Here is a 16,226-nt window from a genome sequence, read left to right as displayed (position 1 = left end):
TGAAGCTATTCCCTGCTCTTGGCAACGGGAGCAGGGCTCCCTGGGATAGCATCCGGGAACTGAAGCCGTTCCTCTCCGCTCGCGGCATGGGAGGGCGAGGGATGATGTTCCATTCAACGCGGGAACAGCTAAATGTATGTATGAATGCGCGCGCATTAAGCACATGTACGAACACCCGAATAGAGCTAATGCGTGTTTGCGTAACGTCACTTCATGCTTCAGAGGTATCAATGGGTTCCCAATTCCTCCCTTTGGCAAGTGGGCGGGGGAGCCTCGCTTTGAATTGGCTCCAATAAACCCATAGTTTTTAAGCACAGCCTTGTAAAACTTCCAAGATTCATTCAGTTTTATCTTTTGGGGAGAACTGAAGAGGACTGCACGCAAGTTAAACTGGAGTAGGGTTTTTTTTTTAAAATGAGAGCATGGTCCAGTAAAATTGCCATTACTTTACAGTACTGTTTCGGCTTGCTAGTTCTCCTGCCTTAGACTGAAGCAGAAGTTGCTGCTCCATGAAGTCGTTCGGCCCTTTCCATCCTGGGAAAAAAGAAAAATTCCTTCCAGTAGCACCTTAAAGACCAACTAAGTTAGTTCTTGGTATGAGCTTTCGTGTGCATGCACACTTCTTCAGATGCACACGAAAGCTCATACCAAGAACTAACTTAGTTGGTCTTTAAGGTGCTACTGGAAGGAATTTTTCTTGTTTTGACTATGGCAGACCAACACGGCTACCTATCTGCATCCTGGGAAAGGCTGTCTTCGTTGAACCTCTGCATGCATGCTGCTATAACAGCGGAGGAATGCTGCCAGGAAAAGGTGGCACCAACCTTTTCTAGGTGGGAGCGGAGCAGGGGTTGTTGCTCATATTTATAATGGTATAAAACAACAACCAGCTGTTAAGATGTCTCAAATGTCCACAGAGGACAGCTGGCTTAAGAAAGTGCTACCAGTTGCTATCCTTGAAAAATTGGCCCACCACTGGAAAGTATTAAGCGGTAACACCAAACATGGGGATTTGCAGCTGTTTGTTGGATTTTCATGACATATATGTGCAATTGCTCTAATTTCAAAATTGTACCAGCCAAATATGACTTTATGTAGAGCTATTCATGACATCTGTATGTGTCTTTACATATAAATACCCGTAAAATTCATTGTGTCTTCGGGTCTTCAGTCAGATTGCATGATGACCTCTTGCCCATGCCTATATGTTCATCCTTCACCCCCTTTCTCCAATGCCCAAATAAGAGCTGGTAGTTTGCTTTCTTATACTGTGTCATTGCAGGTTTCATGCCTCAGTCAATAGTTGTTTGTTTGTTTTGATTAATAAAATTTATTTTTCTAGAAAATCAGTTGTTCCTGAGAGGGACAAGGTGCAGCCCCATCTACCCAGCTGGTTTCCTTCCTTCAGAAAGATAGCATGAGATCCATAAGACAATAACAAACAAAATCTTTAAAATTCACACAGACATGCACACAAGGAAAAATATACAGGGAAGGAGGAGGAAAACATGGAAACGTAGGCACCAGTCGTTACATATACTTAAAATGAACATAATCCCGCTGTCCCTCTTCTACCTCTGGTGCAGCCAGATTTACCGTATTTTTTGCTCTATAAGACTCACCTTTTCCCTCCTAAAAGGTATGGGGAAATGTGTGTGCGTCTTATGGAGCAAATGCAGGATGCGCAGCTATCCCAGAAACCAGAACAGCTTTCACTGCGCAGTGATCCCTCTTGCTGTTCTGACTTCTGAGATTCAGAATATTTTTTTCTTGTTTTCCTCCTCCGAAAACTCCCATTCCCTCACCACTTCAATTCTAATGGAAACACTGTTACTTATTTTCCTCTGAAAATTGTTCATTTAAAACTGCATATGATTCGAAAGTGATCAAACTCTTGCATCAAATTAAAAGAATAAATAAATCATTTTGACTTAAAAGTTTTCCAAAAGTACTATTTCTCTTTCCCCCACCTCTCTCTCCACCAGTCTTGAGAGAGGTTCATTTTGAGTAACTGTTTAAATGGGCAATTTGTCTACATCTACATCCTGGTTTATGGAGTCTGTGTTTGGATACGTTTTTGTTTCCTTTCCAGATCTTGGGATGGAGAGCAGCTGCAAGCCTTGCTTGGTCGGTGCTGCTGCTTCCTCTCTGTATTGCAGCCTTCATCAGCATTAGCAGCATTGACTTCTTCCACCCGGTACAATGGATCACAAGTATGTCAGTGCCCTGCCTGAGACAAATGTTACAGAGCAGTATTTATGCGGTTTTTTATTCAACGTTATTTGGGCATGTTATCACAGCAATCCTTACAACACCCCTAACATTTAGGCCAGTGTTCTCATATTACATGTAGAGCAAGGATGGGGAAGATTTTTTTCAGCCTGAGGGCCCCATGCCAATGGGGGGGGGGCATGGCAGAGGCAAAAATGGGTAAAGCAACAAATGTAAATGGTGCCTTTGTACAGTAGGCTGGTTCCTACACACACTCTCACACCCCTCTGTATCCTCCATCCAGACATGCCAGAGGTATTATCAGAGTTACCTCTGGAATTACCAGTTCTGGACTGGGAAGAAGGCGGGGTAATAACAGTAATAACAGCAACAAGAATGGTTTGGTGTGATGTGTGAATGTGATCGCTGAGTTTATGGCTGAGATGAGAGAGATACCAAAGACCCCCAAGGTCTCAGCCCAACCTTGTAGGCACTAAGATCTAGTAGTAGATCTGTTGTATAGTACTTCTCATTCATATTTTTTCTCCTGTCTTAGGCTCATTCAATGACCTGTATACCTCCTACGTTATTTTCTGCATACTGCTAATGTCTGTGGTCATACTGGTAATAAGCATCTTCAACGTTGAGTTTCATGCAGGTTGGTGTTGAAAGCTGCATCAACTTAAAAAGTGCCGTTTGATTTGCTGATTTGTGCTTAACTCTGTGCATAACGTTAGGCTTTCTTTTAAACTTTGGAATCTGTTTCTTTGTGTGTCAGTAGAAACTTAGTTTCCTACCTTTGCTCTTACAGCTCTACATTAATAAATGTGGAATAACTCTAAATACTGTGCTAAATCCTTAAAGACCATTCTCCACTCCTGAAGGTCTGATTTGGCTTTTTTAAAGAATTCACTATCCTATAATGAACTCACAAGTGCTTAAATGTGGGGCAGTGATTGCCTGAATGTGGTGTCTTGAAATGTGACACAAGTATGTACGTAACATGATATTCTTTAAGTCAGGAGGTAGTTAAATGTTCTTATTTGCCTTCTTACTTTGCAGTTGTGCCTTCTATTCCTTGCTCTCGGTTAGCTCTGATAAGCAAGATTATCCACCCGCAGCAAGTGATCCATTCCGTTGCTCATGCTGTAATGGGAATGCTGGTAGCTTGGTGTGCAGCAGTTATGACGAAGGGGAAGTTTCTCTTCTTATCTGTACCCTGCACAGCTACAGAAAGGTAACCCTGGGAGTGGTTCAAGAGCTGTTTATTAAAATGTAACTTCTTGTGAATGCTAATAACGAAATGCTGCCAGATAGTTCACATTAGGTGATTCTCATTTTGCTGCAAGTATAGAAAGCTAGTAGGAAGATGTGTGCAAGCAAATGTTTCCTGAGAAATAAATTGCTGTGTACTTGTGACCCTTTGGGTGCAGAAGATAAAAGTAGCCTTGTAGCCCACAGGTGAGGCAAAGAGAGACTTGGTGGAGGAAGGAGCGTTTGTGCCATCTCTCCTCTTCTAAGCTCCTCAGTATAAGGGTTTTTGTTGACGACTAGCCTGCCAAAAGGCTAGAAGCTTGCATTTCCATGAAGGCCATAGAGGAAAGGGCTCCCCCTATACTGTAGCTTGTATAGGAAGTTAGTAACATTTTTGCAGACTAAAAATAACACATGCAATTATTTACAAACCTGGATTAAAATACTCCAAAGAGGCTGCACCTTTTTCTGTAGCCTTTTCCCTATTTTTAGGAAGCAAGTCAAGGTTGCTGAGAAAATGCAGTTCTCACACCAGCTAACTCCAGCCAGTGATCCCATAAGGATTATAGTCGATTGCAGTTATTTGTTGGATAGTGCTCAGAATGCTGCCACTGCCTCCCAATATTTGTGCAATTTTATCACTTTTTTTAAAAGTCAGTAATTAAAAATGAGCACCTCCTTGCAGTACCATATGTATATCTACAAGGCGAACTGAATATAAAGTTGGGGAATGTGTATTTCAGTCTGTTTATTATGTAATAGATAAACGAGAGTAAAACTTTTTTTCATAGTTGCTGGACAGTGTTTTGGAATGAGTCCACCGCCACCTTAATTTTGCAAAATTGGATAACATTTCCTTAAAGGTGGAATGTTATTATCTTCCTGTGCAACTAAAGGCTAAAATTACTGCTTTGCTTCAGTGTAGCTGATGCTGATCTGCGCGTGTGCCTGAATGAGTACCACCTCTTCCTCTTGCTTCTTGGAGCCTTTATGGGTTACAGCTATAGCCTTCGGTACCTAGTTAACAATTTGAACTACCTTCCATTTCCAGTTATACAGGTAAGTGCACAAGTATCAGCAGGAATAGAACTCAAACACCGGGCCACCTGTAGTGCTTTTGCTTTTATGTGATCATGAAGGTCGGTGGTTTGAATCCGCATGACGGGGTGAACTCCCATTGCTTTGTCCCAGCTTCTGCCAACCTAGCAGTTCGAAAGTACACCAGTGTAAGTAGATAAATAGGTATCACAGTGGCGGGAAGATAAACAGTGTTTCTGTGTACTCTGCTTCCATTACAGTGTTCTGTTGTGCCAGAAGCGTTTTAGTCATGCTGGCCACATAACCCAGAAAGCTGTCTTTGGATAAACACTGGCTCCCTCGGCCTGAAAGCGAGATGAGCACCACACCCTATAGTCACCTTTGACTGGACTTAACTATCCAGGGGTCCTTTACCTTTATTATTATTATTATTATTATTATTATTATTATTATTATTATTTACGTTTTACGTGATCATGACTATTACATATTTGGAGGGAAGTCATATCATGCTGGGTCCAGGAAGGATTTTCCTGCAGGGCATAGCTGCAGCATAGTGGGTGGGGACCCAAGAAATATGAGCAGAACTTGAAGAAGGAGACTTCCTACTTCTGTTGGGACTCCTAGATGGTGTGGCTTGTGATGTGGGCGTCTGCAGTCGGTAGGCAAAATTGTCCCAAATCAGACAGAAACCCCTTATATGAGCAGAGCTTCCTTCTTTCAACGATCTCTTATATCCGCTTGCAGTTCTCAGGATCCAAACAAAGGATTCTTGAGATTGTCTGTCACCCTGTTATAGTTGGGCTTTGATGCTGTACAGTACAGTGGGTTGGATCCAGAGAACTCTGTTTTTCCCATAGTGTTTTCTAGGCTGCTCCCCCTTTACAAGCCTTTGTGTTCCGTGCAAAGGATGCCCCTGAGGATTTTGGGGATTCCCTAGAATCCAGCAGAGTGGAGCTGTAGCAGGATGGTGAAATCAGAAGAATTTGGTTTGGCTGCCATGCACACACAGAAGTGCCTTTCCACTCATGTAGGACACCTTTGGATCCAAGCCAGTAACCTATAGTAATACAATATTTGGGAAGAGAGTAATTCTAAAATAGAAGAAAATGTTCTCTTAATATCTATCAGGATCTTGCAGTATCTGAAATCATTTCTGAGTTTAAAATGTGACATATTTTTAACTCCAAAGTCTGATATATGGTATGCGGATAAGAATATTCTGCTGTTAAACATTTGCCCAATCTTTTTCAGCAATACAAGTACCTGCGCTTCAGGAGATCACTTCCGTTGCTTGCAAAGCATAGTTGCGTGGAGTCGCTTTATATGGTCAGAAACTTTTGTGCTGCTTACTATTTCTTTGGTAATAATTTTTGGTAATTTTACTTCTCTCCCCTTGCCCCCTTTTCTGTAAATGATACGAGTGGGAAGTCAGGCAGCGTTTCCCTGATAACGAGTTGCTGAATTGGGGTGGGAGGGGGCTTTACATAAGGGTTGGCTGCCATAGTCATGCCCAACTTGTGGGGTTTACAAAGGCCAGTATAGGGGAGGGGGAAAATGCTCTGCGTAGCAGAGTTTTGCCCCAATTTATCACCATTTCATTTCCTTAAAACTTTCAAATTTCTGTTGGTAATATATTTTTATGCCAGAAATACATTTCCTCTATGGAAGTGTTAATACAACTGTGTTTTTACAGCTTGATTTCCCCCCAATTTGTGGCATTTTAGGTTATATTCCAAGGGCATGGATAATTACCACAATGAACCTTCAGACCGATAGGTTAGTACCTATAATAAATATATAAATAAATTGAATTTGTAACTCTTCATCTTGTAATAGAGGAACTCCTTGTACATTTTGCAGGTTGTCAGATTCCTACCCCATGCTTTAGGAAATAGCACTCCCAGAGCAGCTTGAAAAAAACAAAACAGCCTAGCAAGACTGTCCCCGCTTTCAGGCGTATAATGTGACACACAAGGAAGAAAGAATGGGGAAGGAAGAGTAGGGAGGAAACAAGCTCAGACTTCATGCTTTAAAATTGCAGTTCTCCTAGCGTTCAGGTGGGGTAGAAACATTTCAGGTAGGCTGATGGAGTTTAGCCAGTGAGATATTAAAACCAACACTTTTAATTGAGCCCAGAATACAATAGGAATGCTTATGCAAATACTAAAATAGTGGTATAATATTTCCCCTGACTTCACTGACTCCTGCCAGTGAAAAGTGATGCATTTAATTGAAGTTTCTGGATTCTTATTGAGGGTGGTCTAGCACAGATGTTTCTTTCTAACAAGATGTGTTAAGTAAAAAAGAAACCTGGCCTCTCCCTCCACCCTGATATGGGCGTCCTTTCTGCTATTGGTGGCCATTCAAGGTCACATGCAGCTTTGATGTCGTACAGAGCTTCAAAACTAACTTTCCAGCTCCACCCCACCAGTCTGATGGTGCCCACAAGAGAATAATATTCTTCCATGGAGTAGGATAAATAGACTGAACACTAAAGCTTTCCACCAGGGATAGTTCTTACAGTGTTGGGAGATTTTAAAGATGTTTGAGGCTCATTGGGGAATGATGGTGACCTTATCCTCTCTGGCAGTGGGAAGTAACAAAGAACAGACTTCTCAGGCATCCTTGGTGGACTTACTAAGTCTGTTTGATTCTGTGTCAGTGGAGAATGTCCTAAATGACTTCCACTATGCCCTGAGCAATCGTGTGGGAAACACTTTCACAACAGAAGTATTAGAATCACATTTCCACTTGCATAGTTCATTTGTTGTGTTGTGTAAGCGTATATCAAAAGCGACCCTTTTGATATAGACCAGCTTGTTTTTATATACTGCTCATTGCAAAAAATACAATCTAATGGAGTTGGCTTCCCCCCCTGGCCTTCCAGTAAACTTCATCCTCTGGACACGATGGCTGGTCTCTTGGATTTTTCCCTTCTGTACCACAGCTGGCTATGTGGCGTGTTTCTTCTGATGACTTGGTACATTGCATGGCTGCTCTTCAGAATCTATGCTACTGAGGTTGGTGCTGTATGTCTGATACATACAATCTTACTACCTCTTCTGTTTTTAAAGCAATGTATGAATGCTCTTATACTTTCTGTATAGCACAGCAGGAACTCTTGGGATCAGATTAATCGGTTTTCAGTTGGATAATTTTATATTCCTTTCCCCTGCTTTCTTGTCAGGGCTGGGTTGGGTTGACAGCCTGTCCGTTTTGCTGGTTTGACCAGGCTTGCAAATGTTCACAGTATATATTCTTATTAATTTTGACAAAGGGGTGTTTCTCATGGCGAGCTTCAGCTAGTGTGCATTCCATTTTCAGGCACATCACTTTCCTGTCCAGCCGACATTTGCGGAAGAAACCGACCAGTGTTTACCTAAAATTTTAAGCAGCAACCCCCCACCTCTTATAAAGGTATGAGTTTGGTTAAATACACAGACTTGTTAAATTGTCTCTTGCGTAGTCTTTGTCATAATAGAAGCAATTTGAGTAAAATTTGAGTGATAAAGCATGAGGTTTCATGCAAGGTATTTCTCAGTCTAACAATAAAATTCACACTAGAAGCTTGCAGCCAAGGATTTGACTGTTTTTTTAGATCACTGTGGGAATGTAATCTTTTCTCACCTCTGTAACTTCTAGGCATAAGTTTATTTTGCCCTATTCCAGGTTTTCCTTCCCCATCACATTCCTCCCCCCCCCCTTATTCCTCTGGATCATTTCTTTCTCCCTCCCCTTTCTGAAGTCGCTGTGCTTCTGTTTTGGGATCCGAACCCCTCTTTCCCTAGGTCCCTAATGCTTCTATTGTCTCCTTCCTTAGGCCATTCTTTCTGGCTTGCCTTATCAGCTTAGCAAATGGCAGCCATAAATCCATTTCCATTCTCCATCCATTTCCATAACTCTAGCAGCTCAATCAGATTCTGCCAAATGCTTCACCAGTGCAACATTTTAGTGCAAAAATCTGTCTGCGTATCAAAGTAATTTCTTATACGTTTGCTTGCATACCTAAAATGGCTGAAGCTCTTTGTCTCTTATCTAGCACTTAATGAAAATGCAGTTCTCAGGTGTGTCTGGAAAAAAAGCAATAATTTGAAAATAATTTATTTTGAGGGCTCAGGTAGATAGCCGTGTTGGTCTGACGCCGTCGAAATAAATTTAAAATTTAAAAATTGTCCAGTAGCACCTTAGAGACCAACTAAGTTTGTTCTGGGTATAAGCTTTCGTGTGCATGCACACTTCTTCAGATACCTGTATCTGAAGAAGTATCTCAAGAAGTGTGCATGCACATGAAAGCTTATACGCAGAACAAACGTAGTTGGTCTCTAAGGTGTTACTGGACAATTTTTAAATTTTAAATTTATTTTGAGGGGGCAGAGTGAAGGGAATTTTAAAGATAAAACTCGAGTAAAAACATTACAGCTGTTAATACTTCTAAACATTTCCCCCTGCAGTTCTTGGCTTTACAGGACTTGATGTTCCTTTCCCAGTATTCTTCTGTGCGGCGTCAAGAGGTCTTCAGCCTTAGCCAGCCAGGTATTTGGAAAAAAATATCTATGACCCATTAAGTCAGAAGGGGAAAGTGAGAAGTACTCTGTAAGAAGCTGACTTTGAGGAGAGTTGTTCTGTTTTCATTGTTGTATTTAGCAAATACTACTGAGGAAAGGTAGGTTTTATACAAAGCATCTTATGCTGACCACCATTGTGTCCAAAACAAGGTATGAGGAGGTCCAAGATGGATTGTGTACAAACAGCGTTTCCTCTCTGCATTGGCAAAGCAGACGGTGCTTGTCGCATGCATTTAAAAGTAATGCAGCTATGCATATTTTATTTGGGCTTTTTGGACCCCAATACAATTCTGTGAAATACGTTGGAAATGCCTCACTCCACTGCCTGATGTTCCAGTGTTTATTGACTAGCTTCTGATGGCTATATGATGTTGCTATATTCATGGCCTAACAGTTTGAACACAACTTTGGGCATTTAAAGGGTTGATATTTTGAGTTGATTTTTTTTTTTTTTACTTCACATACTTCACTGTGATATAAGGGCTTGCATAATAGCCTGACCCCTGTTTTGGGCTACTTCACGCTATGTAAATTGGCTAGATTATTTTGGTTGTAAGTTGCTCTGAGTTGCCTTGGGCAAGATAAAGTGACTAACAAATGTAATTAATAATAATAAGTTTTTAAGTCTAGACATTATGCTTGTCTGTAAAAGGTGGACACCCTCACAACTGGACTTCAATCTCCCAGGAGTGCTTGAAACTTTTAAGTGATCTGACACAGAAACTGATAATGCACCAGGAGGCCGCAGCTGCAAACGGGAGGCTGAAACAGCAGTCTGTGGGGGACATGAGACAGCCCTCTAGCCCTCCAGGTACTGGACGAATCAGTTGCAATGCTGCAGTTCTTGAGTCTCCAAATCACAGCTGGGCCTGCCAATGGGTGTCCGGGGACAATCTTATTTCAAAAGGGGTAGTGATTTATTGTTTCAGTTGCATTGGGAGCTTTTGCTGATTTTTTTTCTTTAAAAAACGCACATTCCAGTGGATATTTGTAAAGAGCACCTTCAGACTTTATGTGGGAATGCTGCCTTGCCATGGTTGTGCTGGTGTTTTCTTACAGTAAACCCATGTTCACAGGCACACATTGCTCAGCCTGCGGTGAAAATGTGCTAGGGAACTCCCTGTGGTTTCTGTCCACTTTATATCATGAGATATGCATCTGCCCTTCATGCTTTGCTTGTGTTACAGCAGTGTTTCCCCCCCAGTAAACAATTATAAAGTAAAGGTAAAGGACCCCTGGACGGTCCAGTCAAAGGCGACTATGGGGTTGCGGCGCTCATGCTCATCTTGCTTTCAGGCAAAGGGAGCCGGTGTTTGTCCACAGACAGTTTTCCGGGTCATGTGGCCAGCATGACTAAACCGCTACTGGCGCACGGAGGACCGTGACAGAAGCCAGAGCGCGCAGAAGCACAGTTTAATCAGAGTGCATGGAAACGCCATTTACCTTCCTGCCACAGCTGTACCTATTTGTCTACTTGCACTGACATGCTTTCAAACTGCTAGGTTGGCAGGAGCTGGGACAGAGCAATGGGAGCTCACCCCGTCACGGGGGTTCGAACCGCTGACTTTCCGATTGGCAAGCCCAAGAGGCTCAGTGGTTTAGACCACAGCCGAAAAATTGAAGTATAATAAAGTATGAAGCAGCCCTGAGGAATATATCGCCTCCTGTTGCTGTCCAGCTGGGATTTGGATCTCTTGTCAGTTAGTAACTAAAACATTAGGTTTGCAAAGTGCATGACTTAGTGAATGCTACTTGTTGGTATAAACCATTTTGAGTTCTTGTAAAATATTTTTATTTGCCAGGAGCAGCTGCTGAAGAAACATCATTTCATACTCCAAGGTCCATTATGCTTCCTCGAACCCAAATGCCTTCTCTGGTCAAATCATCTCTGTTGCCTTTGAAAACATCCCCTTCTTCTGACGTCAGGAGCAATTTAGGGTCACCTTTCACTCCTCTGAGTCGCAAGGCTGGCGTGCTGGATTTAAACTCTCCTTGGAATGGATCTGTCCAAAGTCCCCATATTATGAGGAGAGGGCCAAAATTATGGACAACAAGTTCAGGTAGAATTTATTCTCTCCCAATCTTAGTTTGAGCACTTGGCTACTTAATTACTGGGACACCCAGTTAGGCTTTTTGTTTTTTTTAAAAAAGGGGTGGGGGAACCAACAGTTTGGATTTCTTTTGTAGATCTGCAGTGGACAGCCTCTTCTCCTGAACCCTACCCAATGAGTGCTGTTGCAGGCGGTGCAAATGTAGCAGTACAACCAAGTTTTATCTATACGTGGCTGCAGAGCAAGAAAGAGCAGGTATACGAAATCAGGCAATTAATGAGTCAATACTTCCACCAGCATTATTGTCTTGTGCATTTCCCCAGCGCTTTGTAATGTAGTTTAGTGCATTTCCTAAAGCAATCTGTAAACTTTCAGCAATGACCACTTCATAGCAACTCCTATCACTGCAATGAAGCAGCACATTTTTGTTCCCATCATTGACACAACTCCAAAGATTAAAGCCTCTACTCTACTGAAGCTCTTGATTAAAATAAATGTGGGTGGCAGAACATAAACCACTGTCAAATGCAGTGCTTGCAGTTCAGAATATCTAGACCATAGAAAGACTAAGATAAAACCTGAAATGCATTTATTTGGACCTGCATACTGTTTTAAATTGTTGGGAATTAGTTCCAACAAACTCATTTTAGGATTGGGGTGTCAACCAGTGAAGCTTAAAAGTTTTGGATTACTTTTAAACAGAGAATAAATATCATTTTGATCTGCCAAAGATGTACCGTTGTCTTTTCATTGATATTTTCTTCTTCCAGATCAAAACCTTCTTATCAAAACGAGTACTGATAATGTATTTTTTCAGCAAGGTAAGGATGAGGACATGACTTAGTGATCGAAATTTAACTGGGCAGCAAAGAATTATTGTTGTTACTGCCTTTTGAACTACTCCTATGAAATCTATGCTCATAACTATTAAACTCAAACAAGATAGGGGAACCTGTTTCCCTGAAAGCAGCTCTCATCATCTCTGACCATTGGCCCTGCTGTCTGGGGCTGATAGGACATTTGCAGGGGGATAGGGCCCTCTTCCCTGAATTAGGACTTGGTACATTGATCCTTGAAACAAATGCTGTGTAAACTGAAAATTTAGCTTCAAAATACTAGTCTTCATAGGGTTAATACACTGAGCACTGAAACTGTTTTCAGATTAACTTTTCATGCAGAGCTCGTGATGGCTAAACTTTGGTTAGTTCATTTTATTTCTATATTTGAAACGTTCTGTTTATATGGTCTTTAAGGTGCTACTGGAAGGAATTTTTTTGTTTTGACTATGGCAGACCAACACGGCTACCTATCTATCTGTTTATATGGTTGGCTAAAGGGTTTGCAAAAACACTTCTCTCTCTTTCTCTCTTTTCCAGAACCCCGAGGCTTCAATTCAGGCTCTCTTTTCTGATACCCAAATGCATATTTGGGCTTTGGAAGGTAAGCACTTTCTTCATATTGGAAATGGCTCTCAGATGAATGTTTATGCTGCTCCCTTTGATTTATGTGGTAACCTTGCAGTGAAATTCACTCAGCAACATCAATTCATTTTTCTTTTGGCACACCCTCCCTCTCAGTTTCTGGGTTCTCACCCAGGGTTGAAACAAACTCTCAGCTCACCCACAAAAGCCTCACAACCAGAAGAGTTTCTGGAAACATCAGACATCACCCTCGTCGCTTACTCTAGACTTGCTTTGTACGGGCAGGCCCAAGGTAGATGACACTTCCTCAGGCTGCCTACAGCTGTGCACCTGCACTTTCCACACCCAGTTCCAGGTACAGCTGGTTTGTAGAGTTCCCAGGGGGTCCAAAGGATGGGAAAAGGGCCCTCCTCCACCCACAGCTTTTTCTTCACCCTGTGCCCTCTCCTCTGCTTCCCACTGTGCTACAATCCCATACTAAGCAACAAGTTACCCAAACTACAAATTATTCCTTTCTTTAGGTTTGTCGCATCTCATAGCAGCTTCATTTACCGAAGACAGATATGGAGTTGTCCAAACAACACTGCCTTCTATTCTGAATACGTTGCTAACTCTTCAAGAGGTGAGGAGATTTACTTTCTTCTTTGAAAAAAAGTGATATGAACTCCTAACATGTTAATTGACTTAGGAAAAAAATGGTTTTGGTTTTGCCATGACTTTTTTCAAGCGAATTTTAACCATAGAAGAAAGTTCTGATAAGGTCAGGAGGATATTGGTGCTTAAGTTTCCTGTTGGTTTATTTCCTTCCTAGGTGGTAGACAAGCAGTTCAAGCTTCCTCATGTTTCCAGCAAACCCCCCCGGATTTCAGGAAGTCTGGCAGACACTTCCTACAAAACCCTTCGATTTGCCTTAAGAGCGTCACTGAAAACTGCAATCTATCGGATCATCACCACTTTTGGAGAGCACTTAAAGTGAGGTTTGGGCTCATAAAGCTGCCTTAATGTTCATTTCTAAATATAATGAGATGTACCATAGGCTTCCATCTCTTTTCACAAATGAATGAAAATAAAAGGTTAGCAGGAACCATGCTCTACTCTACGTAGAGAAAATAAAAGAGCTCTCTGCCAGGGATTTTACAAATTGTTATGCGCAGCAATCTGTGTAACTTTGTACAGAAATGTTCTTCTAAGGCAGCATACACACTATACCTTGAAAGCACATTCAGAGCACATTTGCCCCCTCAAATAATTCTAGGCACTGTAGTTGGTTAAGGATTACTAGGAATTCTAACTCTGTGAGAGGTAAGCTACAGTGTTGTAGGGGGGAAATGTGCTTCGAATGTGCTTTGAAAGTATAATGTATACGCAGCCTAACGGTGCTTTGAAGAAACCAGGAGCTGCATGATAGCAACTGAAAAGCCTTTTATCATGCCACTACCCTGCTAGACCATGAGTTGACCCCAGCATTACTATCCTTCCATTTCCTTGGATTTCCAAGTGACAGCAGAGGGATGATAATGTTGAGCTACATTTATTTGCCCAGGTTGTTTAGGCTTCATGTTTTTTTAAGAAAGTCAGCAAACCTTTTCCGAACTTTGTATATTAAAGTGTTTGGGGAGCAGGTCTGCAAAATATGTTTTGTGTTTTTTCTGTTCTCCAGTGCCGTGCAAGTATCTGCAGAAGTCAAGAAAAGACTCCAGCAGTTCCTGGAGTTCAAGGAATAGTTCAAGTCAAACTGCCTGTGCTGTTAACAGGTGAATAATGCTGCCTCAGATCAAAACAAATTGAAACTGATTTGATCTGTCTACTGACTTTCCAGAGGTGTACTTTAATTGCAAGTCGTGGGGGTGACTAAACTGTCAACAGAAGTACTTGAAACACTTGGAATACGTTTTTGACATTTTGTATAATAAAGTGTTTTGTTTTTTTTAAATGAATGATGGTGTGCAGTAGTTGAATGCTATTATGATTTATGTATGGCCGATAATGGGAACCTGTGTCCTTCCAGACATTTTGGGCAACACCTCTACACATCCCTGACTGTTGGTCATTCTGCCTGGGGCTGATGGGACTTGGAGTCCAATGACATCTGAAGGGCCATTTGTTCCACACCCCCGATATATGAGATTTCTCTTATTTGAAGGAGGGTATGGGTTTTTCTACATGATATTTACTGATATGGCACTTGTCTTCTCATAATAAGTGGCTTTCCCCAGCCACTCTGGGCGGCTTCCAACCGAATATTAAAAACAATACAGCATCAGATATTAAAAACTTTTCTAAACAGGGCCGCCTTCAGTTGTCTTTTAAAAGTAAAATAGTTGTTTATTGCCTTGACATCTGCTGGGAGGGCGTTCCACAGTGCAGGCGCCACTACTGAGAAGGCCCTCTTCCTGGTTCCCTGTAACCTCACTTCTTGCAGCGAGGGAACTGCCAGGGAAAGCAGGTTGAATTCACTATTTAAGCTGAGGGGCCCGTAAATCATTTGAAGAGCCACTGTGCGGATGCAGAGGATTCTAATGCTGAATCATCCAGTATAAAAAGTTATCTTGTGGGTGGCCTGTTCAATGAAGAAAATTAAGACGTCAGACAAACATGATATTCTTTGCTGTACAGATTGGAGAATAAGTAGAAATTTACATACATTTGAATGATTGTTTTTGTGCTGCACGCCATCCTGATGTTGCAGTTTCTAAATGATGGTAAATATATAAACTTTTATAAATAAATAAATAAAAAGGTCTGGCTATATCTTTGGTTCACCACCAGAGGTCGCTGTTCTACATGTAAATAGCATGTATTTCCCCCTTTCATCCAAAGAGTCTTGCTTTGCCCTTAATGACAGGCTGATCTGCAATACAACCTAGTTTCTCAAACTTTGTTGACGGCTTAGCATGATGTGACAGGAAAGGGATCATGAGGCTGGAAGTCAGATCAGTCGGAACACCCCATCAATTCTCGTTCATCCACTTTAGGGTTCTGCGAGTGACCGCTCTCAAGTGCCTCACCAGATTTAGTAGCTCAGGAGGACCAGCTGCTTTATTTCAATTATGTCTCCATGGTGGGTGTTGTTTCAGGAAGGGCCAGAAATACAATGGTTCTATTCTTTTATTGTTTCTGAGATTGTTTTAATTTTCATTTCTAATACGGTGGTATTAGATGCTTTGGGTTACAGACATTCGGGTTACAAACTCCGCTAAGCAGGAAGTGGTTGCTCCAGGTTAAGAACTTTGCCCCAGTATAAGAACGGAAATCGTGCACCAGCAGCACAGCAGCAGCAGGAGGCCCCATTAGCGAAAGCGCACCTCAGGTTAAGAACCGTTTCAGGTTAAGAACGGACCTCTGGAACGAATTGAGTTCTTAACCCCAGGTACCACTGTACACAGCAAGCAATAACAACAACCATAAAGAAAAGAAGAAAGATCAAAGCAATATCATGATTCCATTATTTTCAATGTGAGTCTGAGATACACTGAGGGACCAACACAAGAGATGGTAGGCAAATGAATTGCGCCTCGCTCCCCAAGGGCCATTCACCAACTAGGGTTAACACATTCCCCAGGTTTCTGAAAAGCCCTAATCCTAGCAACAAGGCCAGTGCACAGGGTCTACCTGTGAAGGAAAGAGCCAGTTTAATTGTGATTTGGTTGACATGTGCACTTTTGAGGAAAAAGGGGGAAAGG

At 41.8% G+C, this 16,226-nt stretch overlaps 1 protein-coding gene across 3 annotated transcripts; it reads left to right on the top strand.

The window, feature by feature from the left end:
* Positions 1-14,470, top strand: NDC1 (NDC1 transmembrane nucleoporin). 3 transcript variants are annotated; one of them, XM_083742632.1, is made up of 18 exons: positions 1-134; positions 2,093-2,213; positions 2,768-2,869; positions 3,274-3,448; positions 4,386-4,524; positions 5,758-5,866; positions 6,231-6,282; positions 7,394-7,526; positions 7,831-7,923; positions 8,958-9,039; positions 9,724-9,882; positions 10,874-11,131; positions 11,259-11,377; positions 11,893-11,943; positions 12,499-12,562; positions 13,065-13,165; positions 13,355-13,515; positions 14,204-14,470. In XM_083742632.1, the coding sequence occupies exons 1-18, from the start codon at positions 87-89 to the stop codon at positions 14,265-14,267; spliced, it is 2,031 nt and encodes a 676-aa protein (XP_083598758.1). In that variant the 5' UTR covers positions 1-86; the 3' UTR covers positions 14,268-14,470. The 3 variants fall into 3 exon arrangements, with proteins under 3 accessions (XP_083598758.1, XP_083598757.1, XP_083598756.1); XM_083742631.1 differs by having other exon boundaries at positions 55-224; positions 10,880-11,131; XM_083742630.1 differs by having other exon boundaries at positions 55-224.
* Positions 14,471-16,226: the final 1,756 nt, after the last annotated feature.

The sequence above is a fragment of the Podarcis gaigeae genome (assembly GCF_964106915.1).
Source record: "Podarcis gaigeae genome assembly, chromosome: 6".
NCBI classification, from domain to species: domain Eukaryota; kingdom Metazoa; phylum Chordata; class Lepidosauria; order Squamata; family Lacertidae; genus Podarcis; species Podarcis gaigeae.
This window is presented reverse-complemented; position numbering and strand designations above follow the sequence as displayed.

What these genes read in the sequence shown, in the direction of transcription:
- NDC1 (XM_083742630.1), top strand. Translation starts at nt 87, where the DNA reads ATGGGAGGGCGAGGGATGATGTTCCATTCAACGCGGGAACAGCTAAAT. An exon ending in ACAGCCCTCTAGCCCTCCAG is followed by an intron (nt 9,883 to 10,873) that starts GTACTGGACGAA and finishes TTTATTTGCCAG; the next exon opens with GAGCAGCTGCTGAAGAAACA. An exon ending in TAATGTATTTTTTCAGCAAG is followed by an intron (nt 11,944 to 12,498) that starts GTAAGGATGAGG and finishes TCTCTTTTCCAG; the next exon opens with AACCCCGAGGCTTCAATTCA.